This window comes from Cyprinodon tularosa, unplaced genomic scaffold, assembly GCF_016077235.1.
Source record: "Cyprinodon tularosa strain WSP-4 unplaced genomic scaffold, ASM1607723v1 ctg109, whole genome shotgun sequence".
Lineage (NCBI taxonomy): Eukaryota > Metazoa > Chordata > Actinopteri > Cyprinodontiformes > Cyprinodontidae > Cyprinodon > Cyprinodon tularosa.
Window position 1 is genome coordinate 52,578 of NW_024037882.1, and position 17,435 is coordinate 70,012.

A 17,435-nucleotide genomic window follows, 5' to 3' on the forward strand; every position below is an offset into this window, starting at 1 on the left:
CTGGAACACATAAAGTTCACCTCAAGAAGCAAAATTGCGGGTTTAAACAATTAATTCAGAAAATAGGTGAAAGGTATTTGATCTTTCAATCAGGGGTCTGGAACCTGCAGCTCTTTGGACCCACTACTGTTCATTACAGAAAACACTAACCTACTGTGGGCCTTAATTGTGGCTAAGAAAGATTTTTTTTTAAACTGATCCTTGGTATTAAATATTGGGTGTTGATAAAATCCTATTCTAAGATAATTTACATAATTTTTTAAAAGAGACTTAAAGAACCAGATATATATGTCATTAGATCTATATTTTCTCATTAGCTTAGAAACTGTGTTTTAGTTTTCTACATTTGATTTTATTTATTTTTTTATGGTAAATTAGTCTGAGTCATTTTATTTTGAAAGGACAACCGGAAATGTCCCGCGTGAGTTCATGCTTTCCATGATGCTAATGGTGCGGGTACTGGATGAGGCTGGGTAGTGTTGCATCCAAAGAGATGCTTCTCTGCTTTATTCCCTAAGGATTTATTTTCTGATTCAATATAAATTCTGGTGTTTTCGTTTTATCGGGGCTTAGATTAAAATGAAGACGTTCGTAACGTTAACTTCCACAGAGGCGCTCGCGCTCTGGTTTCCGTCTGTGTCAAAGGGTACCGATGTATCTCTGTTCACCCGGCCTGCTGTCATGAATTTCTGGCTCATGTAAGGTTTTCATTTGACCTGTATGTGAATCTGAAGTAACTGTATGTTTACAGCCACTGTATCAGCAGCCTCTTTACGACAGAAGCTTATATTTATGTCAGGAGAGTCACCGTTAGCTAGCTAGCACACAACCAAGAGGCAGAAATAAAAAAGAAAAAAAAGCCCTTTAGTTTGATTTTAATATGGTTTAGGGAGTAGCTGAAGTAGTCGCAATAAAAATCGCAATAAACTTTTATATATATATATATATATATATATATAAGTATCATTTGGTTCCCTGTTTTTCTTTAAATTAATCATTTATCAGGTTAGTATCAGGGTTGTGTTGGGATGAGTAAAACCTGCTTATTCATGTCATTCATATCTTGTGCACGGTGCTCTTGGAAATGAATATTTCATCATCCTAACTTTTGCAGTCAGGATGATGAAATAAGCCAAAAATGTCCTCAGATGCTGCAGCATTACTTTCTTCTTTACACTTACCTCGATGCTCACTCTTCCGAACTTTTAAATGTTACAAAAAACTGCCAGAAAACTACTATTACTAAAGCAACCACCAAACCAAGACTCACACCAGTTGGATTATTGTTTTTTAATAATTCTGATAGACCCATTTTATCTTTTTTGGATCGACAATGATTTAATTTAGTTTGTTTCACCTAAATAAAGCAGGTGTAGTTTATTTTGAAGCAGATAAGTTAAAAAAATATAAATAAAATTCTGGAAAATAACAGGTGCCTTATCTTGACATATTTTGACTATTTGGCAAAACTTTTAGACATTACTCTGCCAAATATGGGAATGATTAGTTAGACAATAATGGTTTGTGATAATTAATCTGATTTAGACGTATTTTTCGGGATCTCATTTCTAAGCCTTCCCGGAAACTTTGTGGTGTTGGAGAGATGGCTCCCACTGACTGCCAAACCTTTGATTAAGAGGTAGAGATAGACATGACATATGCAACGATGGAGAACTCCAGTTTACCCTACCAGCTCCCCTTATCATCCTGAAAATTCTGACTGACGTGGTATTTTTTCCTCCTTTATGGCTCTTTGTCAGAGAAATATAGAAACTAACCCCCAAATTCTAGTGACCCTTCATTCTTACAGTTAGCCACTGATAAATGAAAGAAACTTTACAAAAAGACAAGCAGAATATCCTTTAATATCAAACCAGCTTTGATGTTTTTTCCTTTCTCTGTTGTCTCCTCAGGTCCTGCCTCTAATGAGGAAAAAACTGATTTCTAATTTCTAAGGAGCATGATGGATGTCCCATCTTCTAACCTAAGCCATCCTTCCAGCCTCCACAATGGTTGGTCTTCAGATACGCCTGCAGGACCTCTTTTCAATCCTCTGCCTCACCTCCAACAACTCAGCCTTGGCTCTTCACCTTCCCAGCAGTCATCTGGAAATAACTCCAAGTGTGGCTTTGCTGCCTTTTCAGCCTGGAATGACACTCATCACAGCGCTCATTATGTTCGCAGTGATGATCACAGTTTGCAGCAGAGTGTTCCTGATGCTTGTGCTTCATCCACAGCTCCCCCTATAGTCCATGAAAGGAATATACCGCCATACTGTCTTCCATTAATGAACGAAGGGTCGCCGCCTCTCTACCCCCAGCATATTCCCAATCATTCCCCTCCTAATCCTTACAGAGCTGTAGATCCCTCAATCTATTCTCAACACGGATATCGAAGTCAATTAAATCAGCTTCAATCACCCACTCAGAGTCTTCCTCCTGTTGGCCCCTCATTTGTTGAACCTCAGTTAAATCAACTGCCTGCATCAGTCACAACGCTGCGTCCAAACGTCGGTTCTAATGAAAACGTTAAATCTAATGAAACACAGGCCTCCACCAGCGGTCCCCTCCAGCAGCAGCCGCTGTGGAATGTTGCAGCCGCTTCTAAAGGTGGGCTCATCATCATAGGTATCAAGATAAAAATGTGATTAGAGAATTGTGTCCTGTCCTTTTTTAAGCCTTCATATATTAGGGGTGTTCTGTTTTCTACTTTGAGGTTGCCATTTCTATTTTTTAGGGGGCATAAATGACTGTCTGCCACATCCTGCTTCCCTGGACCATAATTTGACACCTCAGGTTGGTTTAAGAAGAAAAAAATTGCGTTATATGGTTGTTCAATCACAATAGGATAAGATATTTGAAGGATTTTAGGCTGGAAAAGCAAAACTTATATTTGTATGACTGATGGAAGTTAGTCTTTGTGATTTTGATCATTTATGTTTAGTTAATCTAAAGCTGGAAACAAAATAATGTATGTTTGTATAACAACCTTCCTCTCTGCAGTCTCCCAACTCTGAGTCCCGTTATGGTTTGAATCCTGAACTCTTACCAAGCGCAGTAAGTTCTTTTATGGCATGGCATGTACTTATATAGCGCCTTTATTCAAGTTAAGAGACTTGACCAAAGCGCTTTACACTACATTCATTCACCCATTCACGCACACACTCACACACTGAGAGTGGCAAGCTACACTGCATACATATGCACTTTTAATTCTCAGATTTTCTCTCTAATTCCAGCTTTTAGTCTCTCCACGAAGAAAAGGAGTAATTCCCATGTCATTACTTCCGTGTCATAGTTGTATCAAATGGCTGCAGTTTATTTTCCACAAGTAGCTGTAGATGAGCAGAAGCTTTTCTAGTTGCCTAACATTGTGTGCTGACAGCTCTCTGTCTCTGTGTGAAGGTGAAGGTGATGGCAGAGGACAGAACGGAGTGGGAGGGGAAAGTTTTTATCTCGGAGCATTTTTCCCGGCTGCCTCCTCTGGCAACTACAACATGTGTCATAGAGGACAGAGGTAAAAAAAAAAAAAAAAAAACCTTTCTGGCTTCTTGAGTCACACAGATGATCTTCATCATGAATTGAATTAAAGCAAAAATGACGAATCGATGATTGAAATAATAACCATCTCATTTGGTTTGTACTAACTTAGCTGCCTACAGCAGTACTTACAGCGAAACTCTGCAAAACATTTAAACGTTTTCAATTAAAAAAAAATCCTAATAAACGTATACACACGTGTACCTCACCTAAAACAGAAAGAAAATCAGCTTCCAGTAAAATAAATTGAAAAAGTAAAAATAATAAAAAATGGAAATTATGATATAGATGTTTAATATATATAAGACTCAGAGACTTTGACTTAGATTTATTTTGTTATTTTGTATACACAAGTGTAAACAAAAAGAAATTTCGTTAATATATTTATGTGTGTGTGTGTGTTTATTAATAAATAAAAGAAGTAAACAAGCCAGATGGAGCTCCTGAACTAAAATGTTAAGCAACACTTTGAGGCAATCACTGAAATCAGGTGTTTTCTGTAATGATCAAGAAACTTTGAGTTAGTTTTCTGCACCTAAGCCTCCATATCCTAACTTTCTTGCATAATCTGTACATAGCTTCCATATTTATTTATTTTATAGCCTCTTACAATTACTCTGTTTATTTATACAATTTATAGTCAATACATACAAAGTTTCTGTGCACATGTAAATAAATATTTATATCCTGTGTAGCACTTCAGGATAGATGCAAACTACATTTCCTTGCTTTGTACTTTTGACAGTGTAATGACAATAAAGTTGAATTCTATTCTGCTGAAAGGTATGTTGGGTCACTGTTTAGGAGCAAGATGCTTTCATTTGTCTTTTTTAAAATACGTTTTAAGAGAAATTCAAAATCAAAATTTAAATGATCATTTAGTACATTTCTATCTATTATAACCTTTTTCAGTTGGGTGTTATTTGAATTAGTATTGGGATTTTTGTCTTTTTCTTTAATGAGAGGGTATGTTAACTTTCAGACACAACTGTATATCTATGTCTAAATTTTTTTTAAATGTTTGCCATTTCGATACAACTGAAAGTATCTCCTTTTAGGTGAATCAAAAAACTAATAAACGGATTAACTGATAAAAATAGCTGCAGCAATGGATTCAATGCATTTATGTGATTACAGAGACTTCTGCAGCTTTTTATGACACATATCAGGCCTGATATTTGAAATTTTCTTTCATCTTGTTATATTCAATGCCATAGAAATTAATAACGATTTAGGTATTTTAAGCTTTTATGTTTACCTTTTTCTTTAGCATTGTTTCTTTTTTTAATGATCCTATCCTTATGTTGCAGGCAACGTGAGCCCCTTGGCCATCCGCTCTCTGACGTACTGCGTCCCGTGTGACGGTCAGATGGCGCTGCTCAGCCGGCTGCCAATAGGAGCGCTGGTTACTCCTTTTATCAAGCAAACTGCCTCCGAGGTCGGTTCAAGGTCCCATCAAAAAACAGTGTTACTTACTTTCATTAAAAAGTTGCTTTAAACAAAAAAATTAAACTTGACTTGTATCAAAGAAAACATGTTTAATCAAAGAGCAGCAGTGTTCAAATGGACTTTTTTGAGTTTGTTTTTTTTTCATTGAAATGAAGCTGTTTTAAACTGAAAATATATTTTTTGATTGAAGCAACCTTTTTTTAATAGAATAATAGAAATCTACTAATCTACCTTCATAGTTAATTTAGTTTCTTCATCAGAGGCTGAATAACGGAAAATAAATCTGTTTTTCTGCCTTTATAGTATTTTCAAGTTAAGCAGATAAGTGTTCTATTATAATTTATTTATTGTTTTTACCACCAGAATTCCCTCCCCCTCTGCAGAGAAGCAGATTCTGTTGTGGGTTGTAGTTGCGGAGCCTCCATGTGCCCGGCGATGAGCTGGCAGGACTGTGGACAGAGGTTTTACTGCCCTTTCTGCGAGAAACTCAGTGAGGGTATCATTTAAAAACACTTTGTTCAGTACTTAAAAAAAAAAAGAAAAGTTGCACCATTGAAGTGTCCTTAAATGGATCATTTTTTTTCATTGCTCACATTTTCTCCAGCTGTTTTGTTCCTCTGCTGTTCTGTGTCTCAGTGCCATGGCAGCAGTACCAGCCCACCGAGGGGGTGGAGGGGGTTCGGGTTGACAGAGACAGAAAGCCTGAGCTCAGCCTGGGCTCCTATGAAATACTGAACTCAGAGAAGGTAAACCTCATTCTCAGAAGATTTACTTCGGTTATAATGGATTTGCTGATGTTCCAGATTTTTGTTTGTTGTTACACAAATGGACCTTTGTGAAAAATGTTTTTCTCTCATCCAAGGGAGAACCTGCTGCGCTCCTTCTAGCCATAGATGTTTCTGGGTCTGCGCTGAGAGGAGGACACTTAGAATTTGTTTCACAGCAAATCCAAACTGTGCTCGCCTCATTGAACAGGTAAACACGCCTCTTACTTTAACCAGGCGGCCCTCATAAGTATTTATACCCATCAAGGTTTTCCACACTTTGCCTTGTTGAGACTGAAATCTCTAAAATGTTTTATCAGATTTCTAAGAGAAAAGCAGAAAGTAGTTCTTAGTTGCATTGTTTTCTAAACCTCTACCTCTACAAATCAGAAATTATTGTTCATTTCTTATCCAATCCCCTGGAGTCAGAAATTTTCTCTGGTTGTTTCTCTGCTGGAAGTTTTTTAACTCTGCTCATATTTCTTTTTTTGTTTTGTTTTGAGGTTGTCCAGTTTATAGCTCCATCCATCCTCCCTCCTGGGGATGTTGTTTTCATGCTGATGTTCATTGTTCGCTGTACCTGAGCCTTTTATTATTTTTTTTTATTTTTTTTTTCACAAATCAAAATAGAAGATCAGAATACATCAATAAAATAAGAATTGTAATGGAGTGTGACAGAAACCCCTTAGTGCTTATAACACCCCTAAAACAACACACACAAGCAGCTCACATTATGAACGACATTTCACTCCATACAAAAAAACAGAAAAGTCAGGTACAGTGGAACGTTATTTTTACATATTAGCTTTCAGATTATAGGTAGTCAATATTTTTAAAATCATACATCATTTTGTTTTTTGTACTTTCTACCATTTATCTCTGAAGATTTATCTCTGAAGATTGCAAATTCTTTCCATATTCATATTCATGCGCCACAATGCCAAAAAGAAAATTGCACTTGAGTTTTAGCACTTAATGGTAAATGAAAAAAACAAAGCCTGTCTAGTATTACAAGAATCCATTTGGCAGTTCTTAATGAAATAATTATTGAAACGATCAGCAGGCTGGCCTTGTTTTATCATAAAAAAAAAAGGTACATGTTTGATAAATAAACATTCAACAGCTGTCATTTGGAGAAAAGGAGAGCACTAGCTGCATCAGCTTAGAAAATGTTGCTAAGAGAACAAAAGCTTTTTGTAGAAATAAGTTTTTTTTAAAGATTACTAGGAAATGTAATTGCCCAAACAATTTAACAGTATGACAGATATGGATAGATTAATGAATAATAAAATTCACATCATTTTATTGTGAAGAAATGTTCTAATCCTTCTCAAAACACCAAGAGATTTAGGGACTTTTTTGCAAACTGTACCAAATTGTTTTCTCCAAAGCAGTTTGTAATCAAGTTGAACACAAAAAACAAACAGTGGAAACTTTATCAATTTTGAGTTTTTGAATAAAAATTTCTGCCTTGTCGCAAGAAGGTCGCCTTGGGGTAAACGCAACAGAAGATGGATGGATGGATGGATGGATGGATGGATGGATGGATGGATGGATGGATGGATGGATGGATGGATGGATGGATGGATGGATGGATGGATGGATGGATGGATGGATGGATGATTACAAATTCTTATTTCATCAAATTCATAATTTCTGTGCCCAGCAAAGACCATGAAATTACATTGTTTCACATTTAAAGATAACTTATTGGCTTGGAACCAAGTTGAAAATTGGAGAGATCTCTATTCAGTTTCTCTGTAAGAACCGTCTTCTACACATTTTCAGTGTTTCTATTAGACTTATTCTGCCTTCCTGTCAGCTTTGTCTGTCTTGTGCATTTAATGAAGTTCAAATTGTGGAGTGCACACCTAACAGTTGCCCTATTGATAATTTCCTTCCATCTGAGCTGTGGCTTTGCTGCTTCTCTAAATAATAATCTGTTTAGATGGGCGGCCATGTTTTGGTAGAATCACTCTTTCGGTGTTTCAGTTCTTCCTTGTCCTGTCTGCTGTGTTCTTTGGTCTTCATGGTGTTGTTTAGTCGATTCTTCTCTCTAACAAACCCCTAAAGCAGAGGTCACGGATTAGCGGACCGCAGTCCGGATCCGGACCCACCTAATGACTATTCCGGATCCAACCTGATTTCAGATATTTATAAATTATATTATAAATGTTGTCTGTCGGCAGTGTCTAGTTTCACTTGCACCGATTCTCCTGTTTGTATGGTAAAGGCCTCCGGGACCAGGCTGCATGTGATGCCAATTAGCCAATGAGCTGTGTCGGTCAGGGCTGCTGCTGCTGCTAGCAACTTTGAGAAACAACAGAATAAACCTGTGAAAGAAAAACTGAAAGAAAGTGTGGACTGCTGCAAGAACCACAGTGAACTGAGGAAAGAAAAGTGAAATGGTGTGCTCAAAGATGACCCTGAACATTTAAGAGTATGTTTGGCTCAACCTGCTGCTGTGAAGCAGGATTAGCCACCATGAACACAATCAAAAATAAATGTTGATCCAGGCTCAAAATAAGCACCTAGTTATATTTTTGAGAATGGCTTTGTCTCCATTAAAACCCAAGATTAAACACTTACAGGGCAGCCTAAAGCCCACTCCTCTCATTAAGCTAGAAAAAAGACAGAAATAAAATAATTGGTCAGTTCAGGTGTTTTATAAAATATGTGAATCAGGAAATTGTCTCTATAGCAAATTAAATGATTGTTGTTCTCTATTTAAACACCTCATTTTATATCAGCGTTAAATTATTTTTAAAGTAACAGATTATAATTAAAAATTTCTCCGGACTTTATCTGGTTGTTGACTTTCTTTATTCGGACCCCGTTGATTTTTAATTGGTGACCCCTGCCCTAAAGCCTTCACAGAACAGCTTTTACTGAGCGTAAACTGCCCTCTAGGTAACTGCTGATGGGGAATAGCTTCAATTAGCTTTGTATCCTTTACCTTACACTTTTGTATTTTGTACTATTTTCTGTTGGTAACTTCAAACCCCATTAAAAATGTGTGGCTGTGTTTTTTTTTTGTAGTGAGGGAGGAGATTCCTGGTCAGATCTGCGTGTTGGTTTGATGACGTACGACAGCAGGATCCACCTGTATGACCTCAGCCCCGACCTGACCCGTCCGCACATGCTGGTCATCGCTGACACGGAGGACATGCAGCTCCCTGTGAGGGCGGGGCTTCTGGTGTCCCTTAAACACTGTATTGAAAGTTTAGACAGGTAATGAGAATAACCACCTGCCCTGTCTGCTTCTTTTTTTGTGTGCAATTATTGCTTAGGTAAGAAAATATATTTTGTCCTTAGCTTTGCAAGTTTGGCTGTTATACAAGGATAATTGCTCAATTTGTTGCATTTGATTAAAAATACGGTATGTTTATTCGACCTAGTAGCAGAGTATGCAGTTATTTTGTTGATGCTTTTAAATCATGTTTACGTTTTTTTTAAATAAATACTAAATCACTATGCTGCCTTTTATTGTTGAGGACCAGAAGATTTCTGCTTTGTTTTCTGAATAAAAACAGATTCATTTGATTGAGGTTCCTACTTTATTATTTTGTTGTTTTTAAGTAAAGGTAAGTGAAAAAAAAAGTTTCTTCATTATTTATATATCTTTACTCTATTTCTTGTTTGCAGCGTGTTGCAGCTGATTCCTCAGTTCAGCGCTGATTGCAGTGACTCCACTGGACCCATTGAGCTTCCTGTTAAAGCCGGCCTCGCTGTCCTGCAGGTGCAGCATCAATAAACACACCCTGCTAATGCGTGTTTCTTTCCAAGCGATACCGATTTGCAGCTGACATGAACTGAGATGATTTTCCAAAAACATGTAGGGCTTAAAGTGTCTGGGGAAACTGCTCGTCTTCCACAGCGCTGCTCTGATGGAGACGGGAAACACAACCTCTTCCTCAGGGTTCTTTGGGACCAACAAACCAAAGGTACAACTAAGTCACATAAACTGTGTTACGTTAATTAGAGGTTCTTTTAATTTAAGGTGGTTTCTTTCCTTTTTTTTTTGTGCTCCGTCTTAGTCCATCTTTCAGCCATCAGAAAAAGCCATCTCATTGGCCAAGGAGTGCATCAGCCAGGGATGCGGCGTGCACATGTTTGTTTTGTCACAGCAAGATGTGGGCGGGGCATGGCCAGGCCACATTCCTTATTTAACCGGTGGAGCTTTGCACACCTACGGCTACCTCCAGGTACAGCAGCAGCTCCTCTCACTTTAGAGCTGCAAATTATTTTGGTGATTCATTTGATCCTTAAAGGAATAGTACACCCAAAACATGATTAGCCTTCATTTTCTACTCACTCCCATGCTGAACAACACTCTGGAGTACTTTTTTGATATCTCAAATGCATCTGGAGATCTGGGAGGCTTCTTGCTGTCTGCTGACATTCAAATAATGGAGGTCTATGGTGACCGAGACAGAAAGGTCCATAAAAGTCCACAAAAAACGTGTCAATATTCCTCCATACTGCTCGTCCAATGTATTCCAAGTGTCCTGAGTGGGTAGCATCCAGAATTTACTCGAAAAAAAGTCATTTAGAATGTTTTTAGAGCATAAACAGTAGTGTATAGGATTTCCTGAAAGCGCGCGCCTGCCAGTTCACGACGCTACGGAAGCCGGCAGACCAAACCAGCGCATTCAGCTCGGCAAAGAACTCATGCTCTTCCTCAACACTGAAGTCCTCAGACATTTTTCTTTCGTTGTTTCTTTCTTTGCACAGGTAAACAGCACATTTCTTCTTCTACGCTTGCATTATCGGCAGAGCAGACGCTGAATGCGCACTATCATCTGGTTTGGTCTGCCAAACCAGATGCACTTTCATCTGGTTTGGTATGTCACTTGTATGTGGTCTGCCACATACAAGTGACATACTTTTTACGTATATGACCAACTACCAGTAATTACAAGTACCAAACATGTATTCTGCTGTTTAAACGGATAACAAATGTGCTGTATAAAAATAAAATACAGCACACCAGAAAAAAATAGAAAAGTCAGTCATTCATCAACATTTTCTTCTTCCTGTCCACTAAAACCACCAAAGTCCGCTTCTTCAGTGTCGGAAACAAACAGCTCAGGGTGGCTTCATCGTCCATTCTCCGCTTCTATCGTTCACTGTCGCTTTCAAAACCAGAGAACTCTTCGTTGTCAGTAAGAGTCGAACCCCCTCTGAAGGGCTGTGGCGATATCCTCCTCTCCATCACGCAGCAGTCCAGCCCATCGCAATCATGGTCAGAATCCACTGGCAGACTTGGTCAAAACTTGCTTTTTGTATGAACCGGTTTTAGTGAATTATTTATCGCCGCTTGTCGTCCACGCTTCCCGCTGAATGTGTATTGCTACTTTGAATGCACGATTCACGCTCATGTCGAGTGGCTGCAGTTGCTTCTTTTTGGCATTAAACAGTACGGCCTGGTGGACGGACATATGGCCAACATACCACCCTTTTCTGTGCATACTGTGTCTGATCATATGCCCTTCCGCCAGGCAAAGTAGTTCCGTGCAACAGTGGAAGAAACCAAAATAAATCCTCTTAGGATTCCACAAAAATAATTAAAAAAACCATAGAAAAGACTCATCAGAGGATAAGATGCATGGTTTGAAACTCATGAAAAAAGTAGCGACTTATCGTCAGAAAATTATGGTATTCTGTTCTTTAATTTGGAATTGCTGACGTTCCAGCCAGTGGTAAATCTGTTCTTCCCCGGCCTGTTGTGAAGGTGTTAAAGTAACCATGCAGAGATAAAGCCTCATTTAACTGCTATTTGTAATGTTTCTGTTACAGGGCGAACTGGACAGAGAGAGTTTCAGCACAGACCTGAAGCGGATTGTAGAGGCGGACACAGGCTACCAGGCTGAGCTCAGGATATTCGTCAGCAAAGGTGAAAGATGCTTTTACTGTTCCTGCACTTTCCTTCTTTAAACAGGGGATTAAACCGTCTGTTTCCCCCTACCAGATTTACGCGTATCTGGTTGCTATGGAATGTTCGTCCCCGGTTCGAACCCTGGACACGTCACCATGGCAACGCTTGACAGTAGGACCACTCTAGCCGTGGAGCTCGCACACAGTAAAGCTTTGGATGAGACAAGAGGTGCAGCCTTACAGGTGAGATCAGAGATAAAGGCCGAGATGTCCTCAGAACTGAAGGGCTCCTTTAGCATCAGGCTGCTGCATCTACCACATTGAACCTCATTGTTCCTCCCTGCAGCTGGACATCTACTGTATCACTACCCCCACTGCTTTAAAACTCTACAAATGTTCTTACTTGTTTTCTCATCACACTATGGCAACTTTATTTATATAGCACAATTCAGTACATGGATAATTCACAATGCTTTACATTAATTAAACAGTAAAATAGAAGGAATATAAAAGCAAGTAAAACAAAAATAACAAACATAAAAACATTATAAAAGCAGGTAGTAAAGCAAATAAAACAACTGGACCACAAACTTAAAATAATGATACCTCAGTTAAAAGTTTAACATCATCAGTCAAAGGCAGCTCTGAACAAAATAGTTTTTTTTTACTTTGACTTAACAGAACATAGACTTTCAGCACTTTTACTGTCTTCCATAAGTTTGTTTCAGATTTGGATCATAGGAACTAAACGCTGCTTCTCCATGTTCGGTTCTAGTTCTAGGTGTAAAGAGTAGGCCTGAACTAAAAGACCTGAGCGGTCTGAGAGGTTGATACACTGACAACAAATCTGTTATGCAGTGGGTTGCTGATCCATTCATTCATTTATAGACATACATGAAGATTTTAAAGCATATTCTCTGAGCTACTGGGAGATAGGGTAAGAATTCAGGCTGATGTGCTCTACTTTCGTAGTTCTAGTGAGAACACAGGCAGCAGCGTTTTGGATCAGCTGCAGCTGTCTGATGGACTTTTTAGGCAAACCTATGAAGACACTGTTGCGGTGTTAAATTCCACTAAAGATAAATGCATTAATGAGTTTTTTTTAGATCTCCATTGTTATTATTATTGCTTATTATTTGAGTGTATCTATGTGCTCCCATTTGTTCATGTTACACAGGAATCTCCCATTTTGAATAAATAACAACGGATTATTGTATTCTAAAGCAGTAGTCTCTGTTTTGAATTATGTAGAGCAGCAGTCCCAAACCTTTTTTGCGCCACGGACCGGTTATATGTCAGATAATATTTTCACGGACCGGCCTTTAAAGTGTGGGGGGTAAATACAATCAAATAAAATGATACGACTGGCATAAAATCAAATATAAACAGCATAAAAATAAAACTCACCATTATGTTGAATTAGTGGGAGTCCTGAGCTTGTTTCTCTGAAACAAGCCGGTCCCATCTAGGCATAATCGGAGACAATGACACACAAAGTGTGCTCCTGATGTCTAGTCTGCTCCGTAACTTTGTTTTGGTCGCTGTAACCGCAGAAAATCCCGCTTCACAAACATAGGATGTTATAGATAGGATGCGTCTTGACCTGAATTAACCTGTGTCAAGAGGCACATATGCACTGACTGATGTAATTGGAAGAGAATACCCCAATGTTTGTCAATCAATACATTTTATTATTTTAAATTTTATATATATATATATATATATATATATATATATATATATATATATATATATATATATATATATATATATATATATATATATATATATATATATATTTATTTATTTATTTTTTATTTTTTTCTCTTCTGTGCGGCCCGGTACCAAATGACCGACATACCGGTCCACGGTCCGGTGGTTGGGGACCGCTGATGTAGAGAATGTAAATCTATTTTCTGAGAACTTCCAACATTTTATCAAATTCAGCTTTAAAGAGAAAAACTAATAGTTTAAATTGATAAAACAGATAATTTGCTTTTTAAGAGTTCGTATATCCTGTTCTCTCCCTCTAACTTTATTTTTGAAGACATGAGTATTACTGAAAATAGCTAACTTTGTGTCTTCCTGGATCAGTGAATCCTTTTTCCACTTTATAGAGGGATGTACTTTCAGATAGTTTTTTTATTGGCCTGTTACCCACCACTGATTGATGATTGCCCATTGGTAGTACGGGGCTGAAGTGAAGCCACCGCCCGCCATGTTGGTACTCCCTTGTAAACAATATATGCGCTACAGCATCGAACAACAATGTTTTCGTTTTCACAGGGCCTTTTAAAATGAAGATAAATTCATTGTGTTATGTAATATAACATATTATACAAATCCATCACGTTAAAATGAATGTGTTAATGGAGCATTATAATACAGATGTGCCAGAAGTGCTAAATTGATGATGTACGTGTAATCTACATGAACGTATTATATTGTTATGGTAATAACATCTTACGTGCTACATGCTACACATGTAGGCCTTTTTACTGCGTGTGTCCGTGGGAGTTGGGAGTACCAGCATGGTAGACGGTGGCTTCACTTTTTTTGGACAATCAGCAATCCAGTGAATAAATAGAGATCAGTGTTACCCACTAGTAAATATTTAGCTGAAAGTCAGCTGAATCCAGTCCTCTGGCAGGTTTTTGTTGCGTCGGTAGAAACAGGTTCACTTTTGTTAACATTATATCTTCCAAATCTTTACTGCAAGTGAATTTGAACTCACGAGAAAACATTTCCTAACAGTTTTTACTCCTTTTGCTCGTACTAGGTGGTCCTGTCTTACACATCACAGACGGGGGAGAGAAGAAGGAGAGTTCACACTTTGACACTGCGATGCTCGCGCCACCTGCAGGACACTTTCAGGAACTACCAGGCTGACACGCTTCTTACTTACTACTGCAAGAAGAGTATGAAATATGCAATATATAGTATTATAATTATACCTTGTAAGATTTCTACTATAATATACATACTTCTGTTGTTGATTTATTTTTATTTTTATTTAACACTTTGTGTGTCTAAGTGTACTGTGCAGCCTTAGAGCGCCCTCTGCAGGAGCTGAGAGAGGAACTGCAAACAGATGTAACGGAGGCGCTGGCATCTTACCGTAAACACGGCTGCTCATCTTCAGTGTCTGCTGGGCAGGTGAGCTAACAGTTACACTCTAATAATAATTATAACACAGGACAGAATGTGTTCATTGTGTATATGCGTCAGTAAGAAACAGCCTCCCCTTTGCGTTGCCCCTCCTGCAGCTGGTCCTCCCTCAGTTCCTGCGAGCTCTTCCTGTTTACATCAACAGCCTGAGGAAGAGTGAGGTGCTGCTGCCGGGTCTGAGGAGCTCCGTCCACCAGAGGCTGCAGCAGCGCTGCCAGGTGCTCGGCCTCGACACCTGCAGCACCGTCAGGAACTTCTATCCTCTGCTGCTGCCTCTGGTCAGTGTGAGCGACATGTTGGAAAGATCCACCTATGGCCAAATATTCTCAGCGTTGTCTTAAACATTATATAGTTTTTATTAATTTTAGAATATTCTAAGATTCCTTTTATTTTCTTCAGCTGCCTTTAGACAGCAGCTCCATCCCTCCAAACACAGAGAGGTCGCTGCGCTGCACCGGTTCCAGCCTGGAGTCCAGCGCTCTCTACCTGCTCCATGCACCCTACACTGTGCTGCTCTGGGTGGGAACTCAGGTCCCGACGTGCAAACTTGTTGAGCTCTTCAACGTCAGCTGCTTTGCTTCTCTGCCTTCAGGGGAGGTGGGTTTGCAAACCTCTGATGGGCTCCACATGCAGGGAAACTGATTCCTGCAGATTGAGTTCAACAATAACATGATTTCCAGAGGTCGATATTATGTGTGACTTAAACTCATTAGAACAACTATTAAAAATAAGACAAAAATCAGACAGGATCTAGGTTTAATGTATGTTTCTCATGTTCTTTTTTCAGACCAAGCTGCCAGCTTTGGAAAACCGTCTGTCCATCAGCGTTCGGTCACTCATCAGCTCACTCAACTCAGAGGTTCCTTACGCCCGAAAGGTGGGGCTGCTGTTAAAAATTAAAAAATATATATATTTTTTTTTAAAACAATCCTGTCACAGGGGTGGTTAAAGCTACAGCTTTCTGCTGAGCTGTTGAGGTTTAAATAACGTGGCATCTCTGCGTCATTCTGCGGCGGTTAGGTTACGCTCCAGGCAAATCAAGTCTGTTTCTTAAGTAACACTTGTACTTTTTATAGAGTTTAGCTCAGTTTTGTTTATTCAATTTGATTCAGTTTATTTATATAGTGCCAATTCACAACACAAGTCATCTCAAGGCACTTTACAGTTCAACCAGATCATCCAGTCAAATTGATTAAAAGTTTTCTATCTAAGGAAAACCAGTTGATTGCATCGACTGATTGACTAGAATGCAATCCCTCACACTAAGCATGCTTGTATCAACAGTGGAGAGGAAAAACTCCCTTTTAACAGGAAGAAACCTCCAGCAGAAGCATGTTCAGTGTGAGCGGCCATCTTCTGAGGCCGACTGGGGTTCAAGGAGACAGAAGCAGAGATACAAAAAGCAGCTGTAAAAGGCGGCCCCGTCCAGGAAACACACAGCCAGGCAGACGAGCTCCAAGGCAGCTCCCATGTCAGAGGCTAAAGAAAGCAGTAACGGTCAGAGAAACAGGACTACACTGGAAAACAGGCCGATCTGCAACATCTATAAACAAGGGTGTTGATGGTGACAGCACAGATGATGTTTCTCTTAAGGATGATGTCACAGCCGAACAGTAACAGACCAGATGAAGCTAAATATGAGAAAAAGCAGAGAGAGCAGAAAGTTAGAGATTGAACTAACAGATTCTGCAGAGTGGGAGAATAGAGATCGAATGAAGCAGAATGATGAAATGGGGGTCCCTATGTCCTCCAGAAGTCTAAGCCTATAGCAGCATTACTATAAAGATAGCTCAGGATAACCTGAGCCACTCTAACTATAAACTTTATCAAAAAGGAAAGTTTTAAGCCTAGCCTTAAAATTAGAAACAGTGTCTGTCTTGTAGACTAAAACTGGTAGTTGGTTTCGCAGGAGATGAGCCGGATAACTAAAAGATCTTCCTCCCATTCTATTTTTAGAAATTCTAGGGAGCACTAGTAAACCTGCAGATTGTTATTAACTGTTATTTTCTTTTGAAAATAACATTTAAATAGGTTTGATTCCTTCAATTAAAGCCACATTTTTGGTTTAAAGAAAACTTCCCATATATTTTCATTCCTATATAAGTAGAAAATCATTATATTTACTAGAAATAAAGGTTGTAGTTTATAGATTTTTTTTTGTAATTAGTGTCAAATTTATAACAGAATAAAAAAGGTTTAGTTTTTGGTGTTGCTGCAATTAAACAGCAAATCTTAATCAGATTAAATGATTTCAACTGTATCTTTTAGCCCTTCTTTAAGACTCTTTAAATGTGCTTCAGCTGCTGGTGGTGAAACAAGGCGACACCTGTGAGGAGGCCCTGCAGCGCCACCTGGTGGAAGACAAGAGTCCCAACGGGGGAGCTTCCTACGCAGATTTCCTCTACCATCTCCACATCAACTCTGTCCGCCTGCTGCAGTGACCCACACACACATTTATTGAGACTTTAGGCTGCTTCCACATGTGGGGCATTAAAGGCCTGCAAAATCATGATATTATAATAATAAGCATTAGAAAATATTAAGACTGTTCTCAAAAGTAGGCTGTGCATGGAGATGTGTCCAGATATGATGACCTGTTTGTCTGAAGCGACATAAAATGTGCTGAATGTTTGTTTTT

The 17,435-nt window shown here is 38.8% G+C and overlaps 1 protein-coding gene across 1 annotated transcript; it reads left to right on the forward strand.

Moving 5' to 3' along the window:
* The first annotated feature begins 417 nt into the window (after positions 1-417).
* Positions 418-17,429, forward strand: si:dkey-13n15.2 (protein transport protein Sec24C). The gene is made up of 21 exons (XM_038292838.1): positions 418-698; positions 1,914-2,609; positions 2,737-2,795; positions 3,003-3,056; positions 3,405-3,516; positions 4,850-4,977; positions 5,352-5,484; positions 5,625-5,734; positions 5,851-5,963; positions 8,792-8,983; positions 9,398-9,491; positions 9,592-9,696; positions 9,790-9,957; positions 11,552-11,648; positions 11,724-11,872; positions 14,409-14,547; positions 14,664-14,785; positions 14,896-15,075; positions 15,197-15,394; positions 15,585-15,674; positions 17,098-17,429. Exons 2-21 carry the CDS (start codon positions 1,961-1,963, stop codon positions 17,236-17,238), a joined length of 3,033 nt encoding a protein of 1,010 aa, XP_038148766.1. The 5' UTR covers positions 418-698; positions 1,914-1,960; the 3' UTR covers positions 17,239-17,429.
* The last annotated feature ends 6 nt before the right edge of the window (positions 17,430-17,435 follow it).